Here is an 18,054-nt window from a genome sequence, read left to right as displayed (position 1 = left end):
ATTGATTAAAGGTTTGGTGCAATGTGTTTAGTTAAAGTTTTGGTGCAATGTGATTGATTGAAATATTGATAAAAGCTGATTGATTAAAAGAAAAAAAAAGGCAATGATTGATTGAATTTTAGAGGAAAAAATATTTTATAATTATTGATTTATAGTTTATTAACGGAATAAAAACACTAAAGCTATTGTCATATGACATGGCAGGCACATGTTCACGCGTGGGAAGGATACAAGTTAGAATGATGCAACGATTTAAACATGCGAACCAATAAAGCATTTACAGATCATCAATTTTAGTTGCCGACCGAATGTGATTTATTGAAATAATAATAAAAGCTGATTGATTAAAAGAAAAAAAAAAGACAATAATTGATTGAATTTTAGAGGAAAAAATATTTTATAATTATTGATTTATATTTTATTAACGGAATAAAAACACTAAAGCTATTGTCATATGACATGGCAGGCACATGTTCACGCGTGGGAAGGATACAAGTCAGAATGATGCAACGATTTAAACATGCGAACCAATAAAGCATTTACAGATCATCAATTTTAGTTGTTGACCGAATATGATTTGTTGAAATATTGATAAAAGCTGATTGATTAAAAGAAAAAAAAAAGACAATAATTAATTGAATTTTAGAGAAAAAATATTTTATAATTATTGATTTATGTTTTTTTTTCTATATAAGCTCAACAACCTTCATGTGAGCCTCTATAATCATCCTTCTCAGTCTCTCTTTTTCTCTCCTTGCTGCTTCCAGGGACCCCTCTCCTTAATTCACAGTTTCTCTTCTCAATTTAGTTTCATTTTTTTTCCTGAAACTTTTTTAAATCTCTGTACAAAAGAGAGAATTGCAGCTGCTGCTTCCTGCCTGCTTCTGTTTTTTTTCCATTTGATTTCTTTTAGTTTTGCGGCTGTTGTGTCGAGGAGGAATTGGAGAGGCGTAGAGAAATGGCAAAGAATGTGGGAATTCTCGCTGTGGACATCTACTTTCCTCCTACCTTTGTTCAGCAGGAAGCACTGGAGGCTCATGATGGTGCAAGCAAAGGGAAATACACCATTGGACTTGGACAGGATTGCATGGCATTTTGTACTGAGGTGGAAGATGTCATCTCAATGAGTTTGACTGCAGTTACTTCACTCCTCGACAAGTATAATATTGATCCTAAACAAATCGGTCGTCTGGAAGTTGGCAGTGAGACTGTGATCGACAAGAGCAAATCTATTAAAACCTTCTTGATGCAAATTTTCGAGAAATTCGGAAACACTGACATTGAAGGCGTTGACTCAACAAATGCATGTTATGGGGGGACTGCAGCTTTATTCAACTGTGTCAATTGGGTTGAGAGCAGTTCATGGGATGGACGCTATGGACTTGTAGTGTGTACTGACAGTGCGGTCTATGCAGAGGGTCCAGCCCGACCAACTGGAGGAGCTGCAGCCATTGCGATTTTAGTAGGTCCAGATGCACCTATTGCTTTTGAAAGCAAATTTAGGGGGAGCCATATGTCTCATGCTTATGATTTTTACAAGCCCAACCTGGCTAGTGAATATCCAGTTGTGGATGGCAAGCTTTCCCAAACATGCTACCTCATGGCTCTTGATTCTTGCTACAAACATTTCTGTGCCAAGTATGAGAAATTTGAAGGCAAGCAATTCTCTATTTCTGATGCTGAATATTTTGTATTTCATTCTCCTTACAACAAGCTTGTACAGAAAAGCTTTGCTCGTTTGGTGTTCAATGACTTTGTGAGGAATGCCAGCTCTATTGATGAGACTGCTAAAGAAAAGCTGGCACCGTTTTCAAATTTATCTGGTGATGAAAGCTACCAAAACCGGGATCTTGAAAAGGTATCCCAACAAGTTGCCAAGCCCCTTTATGATGCGAAAGTGAAACCAACCACTTTGATACCAAAGCAAGTTGGCAATATGTACACTGCATCTTTGTATGCAGCATTTGCATCCCTCCTTCACAGTAAACATACTGAATTGGCAGGCAAGCGGGTGACACTGTTCTCTTATGGGAGTGGGTTGACAGCCACAATGTTCTCATTGCGACTACATGAAGGCCAACATCCCTTTAGCTTGTCAAACATTGCATCTGTGATGAATGTTGCAGGAAAGTTGAAGGCAAGACATGAGCTTCCCCCAGAGAAGTTTGTAGACATCATGAAGCTAATGGAGCACCGGTACGGAGCTAAAGACTTTGTGACAAGAAAAGGATTGTGTATTTGTCTGTGTCTTTGTCTGTCTCATTTACAGAGATATTACATCTATTTATACATGAGAATATGAACTAATTTAGAAATATGAGCTAATTTAGACAAGAATAATAATTGCTATAATTATGCTATAAATCTCCTATAATCATATTAATTAATTACTGTAATTATGCTAATTGCTATAATTATGCTAATTGCTATAATTATGCTAACAATTTATTTGTTGAAAATTCCTATAAGCTACAGTAAATAATTGTAACTTTAAAAAGTCTTTAGTCCTCTCTTATATTTACCTTTTTTTTTTTGGTTTGTATTTAAAAGAAGGTATAAAAAAAAAAAAAAAAACTAAAGAAGATACAAGGCCTACACTAGTAAAGTTATATAGATAATTCAGGATGGCAATTAGTTGGATTTTTGTGAATTTTTTTATTTAAATTTAATAAGATAAATTTAATAATGTATAATTTGATTTAAAATAAATTTGGATTTGAAAACTAATATATGTGTCGCATTCGGATTGGATTTGAATTTTATATGTTAGGTATTGGATTGAGTGATACTGTCCCAAAGTAATTATTTTAAATATCTCGGCTTATTCCTTCAAGTAGACGGGAGATGTGAGGAGGATGTTAGTCATAAATTAACGCCGGATGGTTGAAGTGGAGACGTGTTACGAGAGTTTAAGATAATATAGAGTTTTAAGAATGTTAATTGAGTTCAGATGATTTTCGCGAGTAACCTAATTTACCATCCTCAGGAGAAAGTCTCGTTTCTTTTTTTTTTTTTTTAAATAAATTATCATTTTTTTTTAATTTTTATATACAACTAACAAATTACAATTCCAAGCTCCCTCAAATACATAAAATATTGTTAAATTTAATTATTAATTTTTTATTTATTTTCATTGAAATTTAAATTAAAGAACTTATAATATTAAAATAATAATTTTAATACCATTGATTACATTTTAAAATTTTTAAATTGCATTGATAATGCAATCTTATGTAAAGATTCATTGCCTATTTGCATTCATTTTACATTCCTACTCTAAGAGTCTAACAAGAAACCAATAAATTAGAGTATAAGTTGTTTTGTAAGACTTAACAAGGAATTAAGAAATAAGAGAATGAGTGTAGATTTTTTTAAGCTTCCAAGAACGAACTAAAAAATTAGAAGGGATTGTATGTTCTTTTGTAAGAAACTAAGAAAGAATCAAGAAATTAGAGAGGAATATAGGTCCTTTTGTAAGACTCTACAAAGGAAACCAAGAATTAGAGCAGAAATATAAAATATATTATTTGTTTATAATCTATTTTTTGTGATTTATTTTTTAAAAAAAAATATATATATTTTTAATTTTCACTTTATTTGCATGAATATATGTAAATATATTATCCTGATGTGCCATATTGCCATTTGTTCCCCTTTCTTTTCACTTTTATGTGTACTAAATTTTTTTTAAAGCTTCGATTTGAATAAATAATTTACAAAAAAGAAATTCAATTAAATTGACAAAATTTTAAAGTAAATGAGCATTAATATTTGATATTATGGTATTTTATTATCTTTTAATGCAGAAATCAAAATTTATTTTATATAAAGTCTAAATGATTTTTACGAATAGTATTTTTAATTTTTATAAATTTATAAATTAAAATATTTTATTGATAAAAAAATAATTTATTTGAAAATAGGACTAATAAATAAAAAAAATTTAAGAAATTTTTTTAATTTTATTTAAATTTTTAATTTTATTAATTTTATCAAGATTAAAAAATTAGCGTTAGTTTTATTCTGTCTAATTAAATTAGTCAAAATTCAAATAATATTCTAATAATTTTGTTATTTTTTCAATAAAATTATTTTTTAATTTATTATAGCTGAAAATAATTAAAGAATATAAAAATATTTTATTTTGAAATTAAAATAGTTAAAAAAATTTATATATATAAATTCTAAATTTGGTTAAAATTATATTTTTGTCGGTATCAATAATTTTTTTTTTCAAAAAATAGCTATAAATTTATAATCAATAAAGTAGTTGTTATATTTGAATTTAAAATAAAAATTTAAATTTATAATCATTCCAAATATTTTTTTTTCAACAAAGTTATAAATCTGTAACAAATAAAATAGTTATAAATGAATAGGATTATAATTTCATATCTATTTATATAAATGTAAATTTTTTATTTAATTAAATAGTTAATCTTTGAATAATAGTTTTATAATTATGTTAATTAAAGAGTTAATTTATACTAGTAATTTTATAATTACGTTAAGATGTTTTTGTTTATCCTATTATTCTTCCCTCTTTCCTACACTTATATAATTAAAATAAATTTTATTTTTTATATTATAAGTTTGTAAATATTTAGAACAATTAATAAAATAAATTAGTAAAAGTCATATTTAGTGTTTTAGGTTTTTATTAATTTTATTATAATAAATTAAATAATTTTTTTAATGAATTAATAGGATTATGATTATAGAATTATTATAAAATTAAAGTTATTTATAAATTTAATAATAAATATATTTTACTAAAAATTATTAGTAACAAATTAATATGATACTGTCATTGTTAAAATTACAAGCAAAGTAAATTATGTTACTAAAAATTATTAACCACGATATAATATGAATTGGTAATAATTTATAAATATAAATATACATATATATGATGATAAATATATTTTATCGTATTTTTATAAATAACAAAAAGAGTTTTTTTTTTTTGAATGCACAGACTGACTTAAATTAAGAAAGAGTTGCTTTAGAAAAGTCGTGCCTCCCAGTTTCCTCTTACTTTCCTCTTGAGCCCATATGCGTTGAAGGAGGCAACAACTCTCTTTTATATATATACACAATCCATCAGGTGAAAGAGCAAGAATAGAAAATGGTGGGTTCAGATCAACTATAAATAGTTCCAAGGTTTAGCATTCTTCCATCTTTCACTGCAATTCCTCTATTTTCTTTTCTACCAAACAAAACCGTGCTTGTCAAATATGGCTTCTACTTCATCTTTAGCCTTCTCCTGTAAAACTAGCTATGATGTTTTCCTTAGCTTTAGGGGAATTGAAACTCGTCACAATTTTACTAGTCACCTTCATGCTGCCCTTTGCCGGAAAAATATTACAACATTCATAGACGATATCCTTGAGAGAGGAGAAGGGATCTCGCCAGCGCTCATGAAAGCGATTGAAGAATCCAAGATTTCTGTAGTAATTTTCTCAGAAAATTATGCATCCTCTCGGTGGTGCCTAGATGAACTAGTGAAGATAATTGACTGCGAGAAAAAATTAGGGCGAAAGGTTTTACCCATTTTCTACCGTGTAAATCCTTCCGATGTTAGAAAACAGACTGGGAAATTTGGAGAAGCATTTGGGAAAGTCAAAGAAAATTCAAAGCACAGCTTAGACGTTGTGGAGAAGTGGCGCACTGCGTTGATGGAAGCAGGCAATCTATCTGGATGGGTTTCCAGTGACTACAGGTAATTGTTTTCAGTATTGGACTCGACTCGCTGGCTGGCTGGCTGAACTGTTTAAGTGCTTGTTTGGTTTAACTGTTGAATAAAGCTGATAATCGTTGATAGCTGTTACTGTTAGTTATTTTATGTTAAGTTTTTTGTAAAATTATATTTAGTTGTTACTGTTATATGTGAAATAACTAATAAGGGTATATATGATATAATTTATTTTATTATTTAAATAAATATAAAATTATAAATTTATTACATTATATTATATCATTTATTATATTATTTAAATAAATATATAATTATTAATCTATTATATTATATTATTTATTTTATTATTGAAATCAAAAAATAATTATTATTTAAAATAATTAAATAACTTTAAAAATATAAATAAGATAATAAAATAATTATTATTGTTAATAGAAAAACATATAATTAATTTTAAGTTTTTAGATATAAATAAATATTTTATATTTTATGTTGATAATAAAAAATATTTTAACAAAGTTAAAATACGTTAATTAAAATGTTAAATTTATAAATAAAAAATATAAAAACATTAATAATATTAATTTTCAAGTTAAATAAAAAAAAAATAATATGGTCAAAATAAAAAATAAAACTAAATCAGCTATTAGCTAATGAGAAACAGCTCTAAAAATAGAATTGATACAAACTGCAGCTGATGGATACCATATCAGTTGCAATCAGCTATCATTTTTGTTTTTTGAAGCTTGCCAAATACTATAATTCACCTGTTTGGGTGTCTATCAGCTATCAGTTGTACCTAATAAGTGAATCAAATACCCTCTAAATTGGGAACTAGACCAGGCAACTGGTTTGGTCTAATTCAATTTATTTATTTTAATTATCAATAGAAAAATAAAAATTTTCAAAATTTAAATTATTTTCAACCAGTTTTTTTTTTAATTAATCTAATTGCTTAAATCTTTCCAATCGGTGAAATGGTTAGTAGATCGATTCAATTGTCAATCTGATTTTAAAAACATTGCAACATGTAATTCTTCATAACCAGTATGACTTTGATTAATTATTTGCAACACATCTCATTTCTACAAAAATTTTGAAGGGTGTAATAGTAATTTAAAAAAAAAAAATAATTGTTGCCCTGTATATTTTGATGAGCACTGGACTCCTTACAATTTTAAAATTTTTTAGAAGTTGAGTAATTTTTAAAAATTTAGTATTTTTTACTATTTTTACCAAATTTTGATGGAGCAAAGGATCAATATTTAAAAATTTTTAGTCATTTATTAGTAATTTAAAAAAAAAAAACTCTAAATCCTTTGTTTTTTTTATTAAAAGAATGATATCAACAATGAAACATAAATATTTTTACTAAAAAAATCTCCATTATTTTACTTTTTTAATAAATCTATAAATACTAACTTTTATGTTTTGAAATTTAAATTATTAGACAATATTATTAGATCTTTTATTATCTTTTTTATCGATTTGAATAACTTTAGTAACTTTTTATTCATAATTCATTATTATTATTAGAATCTTTCATTACTAAAATTTCAACGTACCCATAAACTAAATTAGATAATTTTTTTTTTAATTTTAAGCCATTTTAAGTTCAAAAATTTATAATATTAAACATATATTATATTTTTAAATTAATAACAATTTCAATTAATTTTTAACAAATCAATTTAATCTAAACAAATTTTATTATCAACTTTTATTATTTTATTTATATTATTTTTATAAATTATATATTTTAATTGGACACTCCATTTAATAAAAAAATTGAACCCTCCTACTTTGAATTCCTACGCTCCGACACCGGTAACGATTAGGCTATCGAGAAAATCATCCTATCCAAATCTAATTAATATTTTTAAAACTCGAATCCTTTCTAAACTCGATTAAAATTTATTATCTCGAACTTATCATAAACCCGATTATTATTATTCAAAAAATACTAGCACCTATTTAATTTTATATATTTTAAATAATAAGTTGCATAAAAATTTATTTTTATTAATAAATTATATTTTAAAAATTTAATAATTTTATAAAATATTTAAATTCTATTTTATTGAAAATAAAATATAAAATCAATCTCTACTTTTTTAAGGTTTAATTTCGTTTCTACCGTCTAAATTAATCATTAACTTTTTGTAATTATATCCCCTAGTGAGAACTTAATTAACAAATGAAGGACTCCACAACTGCATACTTAATGGTGATAGAACAATATATGGTGCATAATTAATTAACTATAGATTATAGTTACTTGAGTTTAAGATCTTATAATTAAAATCTCAAATTATAGAGGACTCTACAACTGCCACAAAAGATATACAACGGAGACATCAGGTTTATGAACCCACCTTCTCTTTCTAGTATCCAGTTAAATTATTTCTATTTTTTGAATTTATACTACAAAACCCACCTTTTCTTTCTTGTATCCAGTTAAGTTATCTTTATTTTTTAATTTTATACTACAAAAGTTGTCCCTGTAGACCCTTATTTTGTGATGAGTATGTGCATTGAGGCCGTGGGAAACCCGATGATGAAAAATTGTATGACTGTAAGATATAATTGAAGGCATAGAACTGAATTATTAATTTCGTGGCATGATCTTGAAAAAAAAAATAATACGCTTTTTGGGAAATTAATTTAATTTAAATAAAATTTTGTTTTGTTTAAATTTGATATGGGTAGTTCATAAATGGATCTAACTAAGTTTAATTGGCTTCCACGGGCCTAAGAAAGCCTAGTTAGGAATTTTAAATGGGACCCATTTAATTATTTTCTGAAAATTAAAATAACAAAATATCTCTCTACTCCTTGGCCCCACTCTCTTCCTCATTCCTTATTGGTGTCATCCTCTTTCCCTCTCTTTCTATTGGTTGGAACACCTCACCCGTATTTCAGTCTCATCCAAATTCATCAATCCTAATCATTTAAGTTATCTGAACTTGATCACACTAGGACTCCAAACCCTACCACACTTCTTCCTCACTCCCTATTGGTGCCTTCCATTTTTTCCTGTCTTCCTATTGGTTGAAACACCTCACCCATATCCCAGTCTTATTCGAATTCTGCAATCGTAGTTGTTTAAGTCATCTAAACTTTATCACCTTGAGACTCCAAATCCTATCACACCTCTCTTCCAAAACCCTATAAACACCCCACTGATAAAAAAAAAAAAAAAAAAAAAAAGAGGAGGATGAGAGGAAAGAGGAAGAGAAAATTCAGAGCTATAAGAAATTTAGAGATATTCAAGACTCTTTGAGTTCTTCCTTATTTTTTCTTTTCTTCAAGAAGATTTGCATACAAGATTTCTGGAAGGTCAGTTTTTATTGTTTTCTTTTCAAGATCTATGCCACACAATATTTTAATTCTATGCTCTTTGTCTTCAATTTATTTTATATGTTCATATAGATCATGTAATCATGTTTAATTTGAGGGGATACACAACTCTGCACATATTTAGTTTCTGTCTCTCGTATTTTTATTATTTTTCTTTATTTTCTGAATCTGTAAAAAATTTGTAAAAATTATATTCATATTCTACACGAAATTCCATTAATTTTAGGCTCGAGAATAACTAAAAAAGCTTTAATATTTTGTAAGTTATGGCTGTTTGAAGTTACGGTTCCTGTAAAATCTGATTTGCAGGATATCCGATTTGTAGAGCCCATATCTCCTTTGTTCCTTAATATTTTTGTGCAAATCTAGTGTCTAAAATTAACTTCAGAATCTTATGAATCTTTTCCAATTTGTTTCGCATTAATATCTGTTGTGGTTAATGAGTTATGAATTTTACAAAAAAGTAGTATGATTCTGTCACTTAGAAAAGTTACGATTTATATAGACCATTCGGTTAGGGTTTTGTTTGATTTATAAATTTTATAATCTTGTATGATATGTAGGCTATCTTCTGTAATTTTTTTTATGATTTTTAGGCATGTATAACTATTTTTAAAAAATTGGATTTCTTGCTACTGTTAATCTGCCAGAATTTAAAAATTGTATATTTATGCATGTTCTTGTATTTTCTTGGGTTTTAATTGATATTTGATCTATTTTTTCTGTGTTCTTTTAATTCAAGAAGTGTTATGAAGTGTTTGGATAATGTTAGAAGACTTAGACCATTAGGTAGTTGTAATTAATTAGGAATCTTAACCCTTTAGGAGACTAGAGTTAGAATCCAATGTAAATTGTTATTAATATTTTCTTTATTTCTTTTATTTTCTTTAGTTTCTTTATTTTTTATTACAAACAAAATTGATAAGTAACCCTAAGGTAAGTACCAAAGAGGGCATTTGCGTGGAGCTTATATGGAGCTAAATGGGAGTAAGCCAGGGATATCATTGCCATACTAGAAGAGAAGACCCTTTTTTAAGGGTAGCTTGCCCCAATGGCAACTGCATTTACCAACAGGTAAGTAACTCTAAACTTATCGAATAACCATTGGCATGAAATTGTAGTAATAATAGAACTTTTATTTGGTAAATTAAAATTAACTTTGTTTTTAATTTAACTGACTTTTGCATGTAATTAATTTAAATAAATACTTTGTAAATTAAAATTAATCTTGTTTGTAAATTAAACTAACATTGGCATGTAAATAAATTTAATTTAATACTTAGTAATTGTAAAATAAATTTGCATGTTAGAAATCTTTATTAGGTTGTGATTGTTTGGGCCTTATGTGATATTAGAATAAATTACACATGTACATAATTAACTTAGTTCAATTATCCTTAGGGTAACTTGGTGAAAATTAATTAATTAGGTTAAATAGAAACGTAGGGTTATTTGAAATTGAATTTGTTTGTAAATTAAATTCTCAATAATAAATTAATTTTAGTCATCTGGTAAATATCATTTAAATAATTAGCAACCCCATAGATAGGAATTACTTGTGCATGAAAATTGTGTGTAAACAACAACCCTTTTGTGAATTACTTGCGTGTGTAGGATTAGAATTGCATTTTTTAGGATAAAGTTTAATAAATGAATAATAAACAAGACTTCTAGAAACATTAGTAGAGGACTGGCACTCGAATTAACGAGGTTAGACCAGGCGTAAGGGGTGCCTAACACCTTCCCCTTACGTACCCACTATCCCGAACCTAGACATTGGGCTATGGTAATGACGGTTGTGGAAACTCTGCAAGGAGTAAGTTGCCATCCATGACCCTCGGAAGAAACACTGAATATGTCCCGGTTATTACCCGGGTGGCGACTCCTGTCTATCTATGCCTTCGTGGCATAAATCCTTAGTACCGTGGTAGTGTTATGGGAAGACGGTACTTACCAGTGGTTTGATTCTATTAGGATTGTATGAAGTGCATGTCTAGGAAATGCTGTCTAAGGAGGTGGTACTTAAGTGAGACCATTGTGACTCCACCATCTTTCCTGGGCATTACCTGGTGCATTTTATATAATTCTAATGGATGATATTTCGCCTCACGCCCCCCTTCTACAGTCCCCATGAGAGAAAATTTAAATATTTCTTAATTAATGAGGCGATTGGTTCTTTCGCGTAAGCCCCTCTGATGTTGATGGGATTCCAACTGTTTTTAGCTCTGCACCTGTATAATATAAAAACTAATTATGGAACCTTTAAACTTTCCAGCCAAGAACTTAAAATGCCAAAATGATAATAAAAAACTTCACTCAATTTCTGGAAAGGACTTGATAATTAAAACCTTAATTTCTGGGAAGGATTTGATAATAAAAACCTTACTTTAAAAATATTTGTCAATACATTTATTTCCTCTACTTTTGTATTTGTATGAAATGATACATGACCTGTAGTTTTAATCTATACTCATGCATATATTAAAATTATATATCAAGTTGTTAAAATTGTATATGTTCTTTCTCTATTCTTTTATTTATTATCATGGACTTGTTACATTGTCTATTCATCTTATTGTTTTAGGCATGAATCCCAACTATGTGAAGAAGTCGCTGACAGCATTCTGGAGAAATTGTTTTCCAGATCGTATGCTGATTCTATGGGCTTAGTTGGGATTGATTCACATGTTGATAAAATTATGTCATTGTTATGTATTGAGCCAACAAACATTCGGGTAATAGGAATTTGGGGAATGGGTGGTATTGGAAAGACCACCATAGCTGAAATTCTATTTAGTCGAATATGTAATCAATTTGATTGCTTTTGCTTTCTTCGCAATGTTAGGGAAAAATCAGAAAAATATGGGCTAGTTGATTTAAGAAAAAGCTTTTTTTCGGAACTCTTGGGGATTGAAATTAGAAATATAGAAATGCTCAGTGTGGTACCCACTTTCATTAAGGATTCACTTAATAGGAAGAAAGTTCTTGCTGTTCTTGATGATGTTAATGATCCAGAGCAACTAGAAGCTTTAGCTATAAATGATGATGATTGTTTTGGGCTGGGAAGTAGAATCATTTTAGTAAGTAGAGACAAACAAGTCCTTAGCAGTGCTGAAGAAGTATATGAGGTTAAGGGAATGAATTATGGTGATGCTCGTCAGCTGTTAAGTATGAAAGCCTTCAAACAAAAGCATCCTCCGGTGGAATACATGGAGTTGTGTGAAAGGGTACAAACTTATTGTAAAGGTGTTCCGTTAGCTCTCAAAGTTTTGGGTTCCTATTTGTGCAAAAAGACTCCTGAAGAATGGGAAAGTGCATTGACTAAACTGAAGAGATTTCCTGACTGCAAGATTACGAAAGTCTTAGAAATAAGTTATAATGATTTAGATGAAATGGAGAAGAAAATATTTTTATATATTGCTTGTTTCTTCAATAGAGATCACAAAAGCATGGTAGAAGATATACTTGGTTGTGATTTTCATACACATTGGGGAATAATTCGTCTAATGGATAGGTGTCTCGTAACTATTGTGGATGACATGTTAGAGATGCACGATCTGATAGCGGAAATGGGTCAAGATATTGCTCGGCGGAAGGGTATCATATTATGCAATTCTAATGACATCTGTGATATGTTGACCTCAACTAATAATAAGGTATATATAAGTAAAACATTATGATATCATTTAAAAGAAATTACAAGGTATTTCTTTGCAAAGTATTGATGTATAACTTCCTCTTTCTCTGTGATATTGATTGTTAGGCAAATGAAGCAGTTGAAGGCCTACTTTTGAACCTGTCTGAAATTAGAAGGGTACGTTTGAATGATTCAGTCTTCTCACGAATGCCCAACTTGAATACCCTTTCAAGTCTAAAATGTCTTCCTAACAAGTTGAGGTTACTTCATTGGGAAAAATACCCTTTCAAGTCTTTGCCATTAAATTTTTCCAGGGAAAACCTTGTCCACCTCATCATGCCACGTAGCGAAGTTGAAGAGCTCTGGAATGGATCTACGGTAAGCTTTGCATATATATCTGTCTTTGTTTCATTTTTTCCCTTTACAATTTCATCAATTAAAAATTTTATTGCTAAGCCCCTAGATTTAAAAAAAAAAAAAAAAAAAAAAAAAAAAAAAAAAATTTTAGAGTTCACCAATCGAAAAATTTCAAGATATTTTAAGTAATTTTTTTCTCATCATTTTGTAAATAACTTACTGAATTTATTGAATAGAAAATCTTAGGGTTAACTATATTATAGTCATAATTGTATATTATTGAGTAAAATTTTTGTTAACAAATCCTACATATGTGGTTAATATAATTTCTTTTTTTTTTTTTCCTTTAGTAAAGGGCTGATCATATCATATGATTTAGAAAGGCTAATGATTTAATTTAATTATTAGAAAGTTTCTCTACTACAATTCTAATCTAATCCAAAACTTAGTATGTATAAGAATGTCCACGGTGTTGGATTTAGGCTTTAAAGGAAAAATATGTTTATATAAAATAATTAATTTAATTGAAAAATATAAAGGAACATATTTATCTTTGCACATAATAATAATAATAATAATAATAATAATAATAATAATAATATAACACTTTTTTTTAATTTAGAAAAAATTCATTTATAAATATGAAAATGTTTTCTAACATTAAATTAATGTATTGTTGCCGCCTATATAGTCTAAAAAATATAATAAAAATAAATAATTTCATTACATTTTTGTAAATTGATTATTTATTTCTTATAATTAATGTAAATATTTGTAGCTAAAAAAATATATCATTAAAATATAATTATGCTTTTTATTTGCTTAATTAAAATTTCAATTTTAACTAAAGATAAATTTTACTTTGAAAGTGCATTTTAAAATTATGAAAAATATGAAAAATGGATAGGAATAAATGATATAGGATTTTTATGTTATTATGAATGATAAAAAAAATTATGAAAAATTATGAGCTGCCCCTCCTTGCATGCCACTGACTGTCTATATATGGGCTTTCTGACAATTTATAGTTAAAAATTATTTCGTGTATTTGTGTTATGCAGTGTTTGCCAAACTTAAAATCTCTTGATCTTACTCGCTCAAAGCATCTGAAAATAGTCCCTGATTTTTCTATGATGACAAGCCTGGAAGAGATAAATTTTTGTGATTGTGGGAGTTTGATTGAGATTCCATCATCCATTCAGTGCCTGAAAAGACTCGATTCTCTTTGTCTAGCTGGTTGCGCAAAGTTGAGAAGTCTTCCACAAATGCCGAGAGGCATAAAATTTTTAAATTTCGCTGATTCTGGAGTGGAAGAGTGGTCTCCGTCATCTATCCAATTTCTTGAAAATCTTTTGGTCTTAGATACTAGCGATTGCGAAAACCTTAGAAGTCTTCCAAGAATTATATATTGCAATACTTTTATAAGACTTTATATCTGTTTCTGCCCAAATCTCATCATGTCTCCGTAGATTATGGAAAGTTCAAAAGTATTGCCCTCATCAAATTATGGTTCTATTGAGTTAGATTTGAGTGAATGTAAAACGCTCAACAGTCTCCCAAATAGCACTTGCAAATTGAAACGCCTTGAGATTCTGAATCTCAATGGCTGTTCAAATCTTGAGAAATTGCCTCCTTTGTATGGTTTATGCTCTTTAAAGGAGTTACTTCTAGATGGCACTGCACTTGTAGAAATTCCCCCTGACACTGCCTCTTTGTCATCAGTAAGACGACTGAGTTTAAAGAACTGCAAGAGACTCCAAAAGTCAGTATCAACTTCATATATTGCACCAATAAAATATCGTGAAGAATGCAGGGAATATGGTTATGAATTGAATTTTTGTAATTGCCTAAATTTGGACCAAAATGCACGTGGCACCATTATGGCAGATGCTCTCCGGAGAATTAAAGAATTAGCCATTGCTAGATGTGATGGATTAGCCATTGCTAGACCTTATGGAGCATTTTATCCTTATTTTTGTGTTGGTTTACCCGGAGGCAAAATTCCTGAGTGGTTGAGCTGTGAAGGCCCGGTAAATTCAATAGAAACTTTGTTCCCTCCTGGTTGCTTCAATAATATGTTCTTGGGCTTTGTTTTTTGTGCTATTGTAGAATTCAAGGATCCTGGTTTTTGTGTGCATCGTTTACGCTTAAAATGTGTAAGCTATTTCGAAAACAATAATGGCGTCAGAGAGGCCATTTCTACAAGTGAATATTTCTATTTGGAAAATACCATAGAATCAGATCATGTGTTCTTTTGGTACGGCGGCCGTGACATGTCCTATTTAGATTGGCTCAAACAAAATTGTGACATGGAGAACAAGGCAACATTCTACCTCTGGCCCGACAATATGGGCACCGACTATATGACAAAGAGGGAAGTGAAAAGGTTTGGATTCCACTTGTTATGTGACAAAGTTTAGCTAAACAAATGTAATCCTTACATATGCAGAGAAGCCAATTTTCTGGAGCAATTAGAAGAAACAACAAATGCCAACAATAAGAGATGCAGGGAAGACTTCTACTCCAGTAATATCAATGGCAACCAGGAGGTGGAAACACACCCTAAAAGATTAAGGTAAAATTTCTTTATGGAAGATTACTTTTCAAATGCTCAGGATGGGATTAACTACGATGCTACTATGGTTCCTTCAAGTTCTTCATGTGAATTTGCTCCCAAATTCTACAAATTTCTTTGAAATCCGTCCCTACTAATTGTGGAGAACTAAGGCTTGCGGCTCTCTTTTCCTGTAAGTCACCTCCATTTTTATATTTTTATATCCTTTTTATATTTTGATATATGACAATGTTTTGGCATTCAAAATCTTACATATCTAATCTAATTAAAATGCTATTAATGATGATTTGAAATTTGAATGAGATTCTTCGGTTTAAATTGAAAAATTAAACCAAATTGATTTTATTCTGATATTGGCTCTTTTGCCCCTATCACCACCAGCAAGCTGCATCGACGTCTTCCAAATCTGTGCATCAACTATCTGATCTGTTGAGTCTCATTTGTTTTGGGCATCAACTTTCTGATCTGGCGAGTCTCACGAGCCCATCTCTCGCGACTTCAGCGGCGTCTTCCAGACTCACTCTACGCCAACCTCGGCCTTCTCCATCTTGCCAGTACGTTTCCAGAGTCGTTTCCGATACCAACCCTTCTCTATCTCTTGTGATTTTGTTATTTTTGGATGATATTGGTAATTTATTTTGATATGTAGTGTTGGATTTGCTTTGAAATCTAAAGATTTATGTTTGATTTGTTTCGAATCTTGTGATCTGTAATATTGGATTTGTTTTGTTTTGGTTATTGAGATTTGGAGAACCAATGGATTGAAATGAATCAAACCAATTATTTCGGTTTAATTCAATTCATTTAGTTTTTTACTTTGGTTCGATTTTATTTTTCAAAAGAAAATACTTCGGAATTTTGGTTTGTCCGGTTCCTTTTTCTTTCAGAGAGTAATTTCAATTCAATTAATTTTCTTGGTCTGCAAAGTAGTTTTGTAAAATGTGAATTTCTTTCTTATTCTGTCTTTAATTATATTATTTAGATTTTCAAAATTATGATTACATGTCCCTTTGGTGAAATTACGAACACATAGTGATTTTATTAGTAGAAGTATTTTGCATGTCACATAAAGTGGTAAAGATGCATATATTCCAGTTTATTCCACACTTAGCAATGAAAACTCATTTGCTGCTTTATAATAGATTTTATTTGGAATTCTATATGAAACAGTATCTTCATACTCCAATAAAAGAAATCCTAAGATACTAATTAACAATTTCTACCGCTTGTGATTTATTTTTCCTTCTCGTTTTTCTTTTCTCAAGAACTGCTTCTCTTATACAACATTTTTTTTACTCTCGGCTTCCATTTCTTTTCTCCACTTAACGATTCAGAAGCTCTATGGTTTTTGTAGCCTCCAATTTCTCCCTCTCTTGCACAAACTAATTAGCGACTATAAGTCTTCCATTCCAGGTGAGTTGCTTTTATGATCTAATGCTGCATAATCCATTACTAATTTGCAAAATTTGCTTTTCAAAAGAAGTTTGAATCCCTAGTTGTAGAAACTTAGGCATTTGAATCTTGCTTCTATTATTTAAAATCTGCATAATATGTTATGCTGAACATTTGCTATGTTGTATATGATTGAACCCATATGTTAACGTTACCTTCTTCTGTTGGTGCACCCTCTCCTTTTTGTTTGACCTTTCTTTTTTTTTGTTCCTTCACCTCTTTGAGAGAAAATTGCATGATCTCTTTCTAGGCAATTTGTATACAATTATAAATTTTTTAAAATTTGTAGCTGGCACCATTAACACCTCAATTATTGTCCAAATGTCCATAGTCATAATATTACGCATTTGGAAGAAAGGAGTTTTATACGTATAGTTGATTCCTTGACTCTGTTCATCCTTGCTCTTCCTATGCGTATGTAGTATTTAAATTTGTGTATGTGCCTGTGCTGTGATGTTTCTTTCTATGTTTGTCCATGTTATTGTTTATCATGTAGATCTCTTCTTACCATTAGAGAATGTTTAGCGTATGTTTATTATGCTTCACCCTCTTCTGTGGAAAATTTTTGGCGGCTGAAAATGAAAAGGAAAAATAAACTCACAAACCCATTTTGACACTTGTTAAGGTTGTTACCTCCTCTAGTAAGTCTCAACATAGTGCTTTGTGATTTTTCTCTTTGTGGTTATGCTAGTTGAGTTCGTAGGACCATGAAAATTTTCTAACACTCTTTCTGTGATTAAGTTGGTAAGTGGGGAAAGAATGAATTGCAAAGCAGAAGCAGCTCCTGGGTTTGTGTCACTTTAGAAACAAGAATCTAGTCCTTTGCTTTGTACACTAGTTAAAGAAAAAACAAGTAAAAAAATCTTGGTTTTGTATTTGATGATTTTTTTTTTCTTTGATGAAGATTCCAATCCTTTTGCTAGCTATTATATTATAAACCTTCCTTTAGGCAGCCGTTAAATGATTTTATGTAGC

The 18,054-nt window shown here is 29.5% G+C and overlaps 2 protein-coding genes across 2 annotated transcripts in view; both read left to right on the top strand.

The window, feature by feature from the left end:
* Nucleotides 1-683: 683 nt before the first annotated feature.
* Nucleotides 684-2,967, top strand: LOC131171118 (hydroxymethylglutaryl-CoA synthase-like). The gene is made up of 2 exons (XM_058130575.1): nucleotides 684-2,234; nucleotides 2,951-2,967. Exons 1-2 carry the CDS (start codon nucleotides 959-961, stop codon nucleotides 2,965-2,967), a joined length of 1,293 nt encoding a protein of 430 aa, XP_057986558.1. The 5' UTR covers nucleotides 684-958.
* A 2,144-nt stretch (nucleotides 2,968-5,111) lies between these two features.
* The window catches only part of LOC131171117 (disease resistance protein RPV1-like), a 44,581-nt gene continuing 31,638 nt past the window's right edge, over nucleotides 5,112-18,054 (top strand). The window contains exons 1-2 of the mRNA XM_058130574.1: nucleotides 5,112-5,722; nucleotides 11,643-12,714. Of these exons, the coding sequence (XP_057986557.1) occupies nucleotides 5,238-5,722; nucleotides 11,643-12,714 (1,557 nt within the window). The 5' untranslated portion in view covers nucleotides 5,112-5,237. The remainder of the gene's footprint in view (nucleotides 5,723-11,642; nucleotides 12,715-18,054) is intronic.

This window comes from Hevea brasiliensis, chromosome 12 (assembly GCF_030052815.1).
Source record: "Hevea brasiliensis isolate MT/VB/25A 57/8 chromosome 12, ASM3005281v1, whole genome shotgun sequence".
Lineage (NCBI taxonomy): Eukaryota > Viridiplantae > Streptophyta > Magnoliopsida > Malpighiales > Euphorbiaceae > Hevea > Hevea brasiliensis.
This window is presented reverse-complemented; position numbering and strand designations above follow the sequence as displayed.

Coding starts and splice junctions, on each gene's coding strand:
- LOC131171118 (XM_058130575.1), top strand. CDS start 959: ATGGCAAAGAATGTGGGAATTCTCGCTGTGGACATCTACTTTCCTCCT.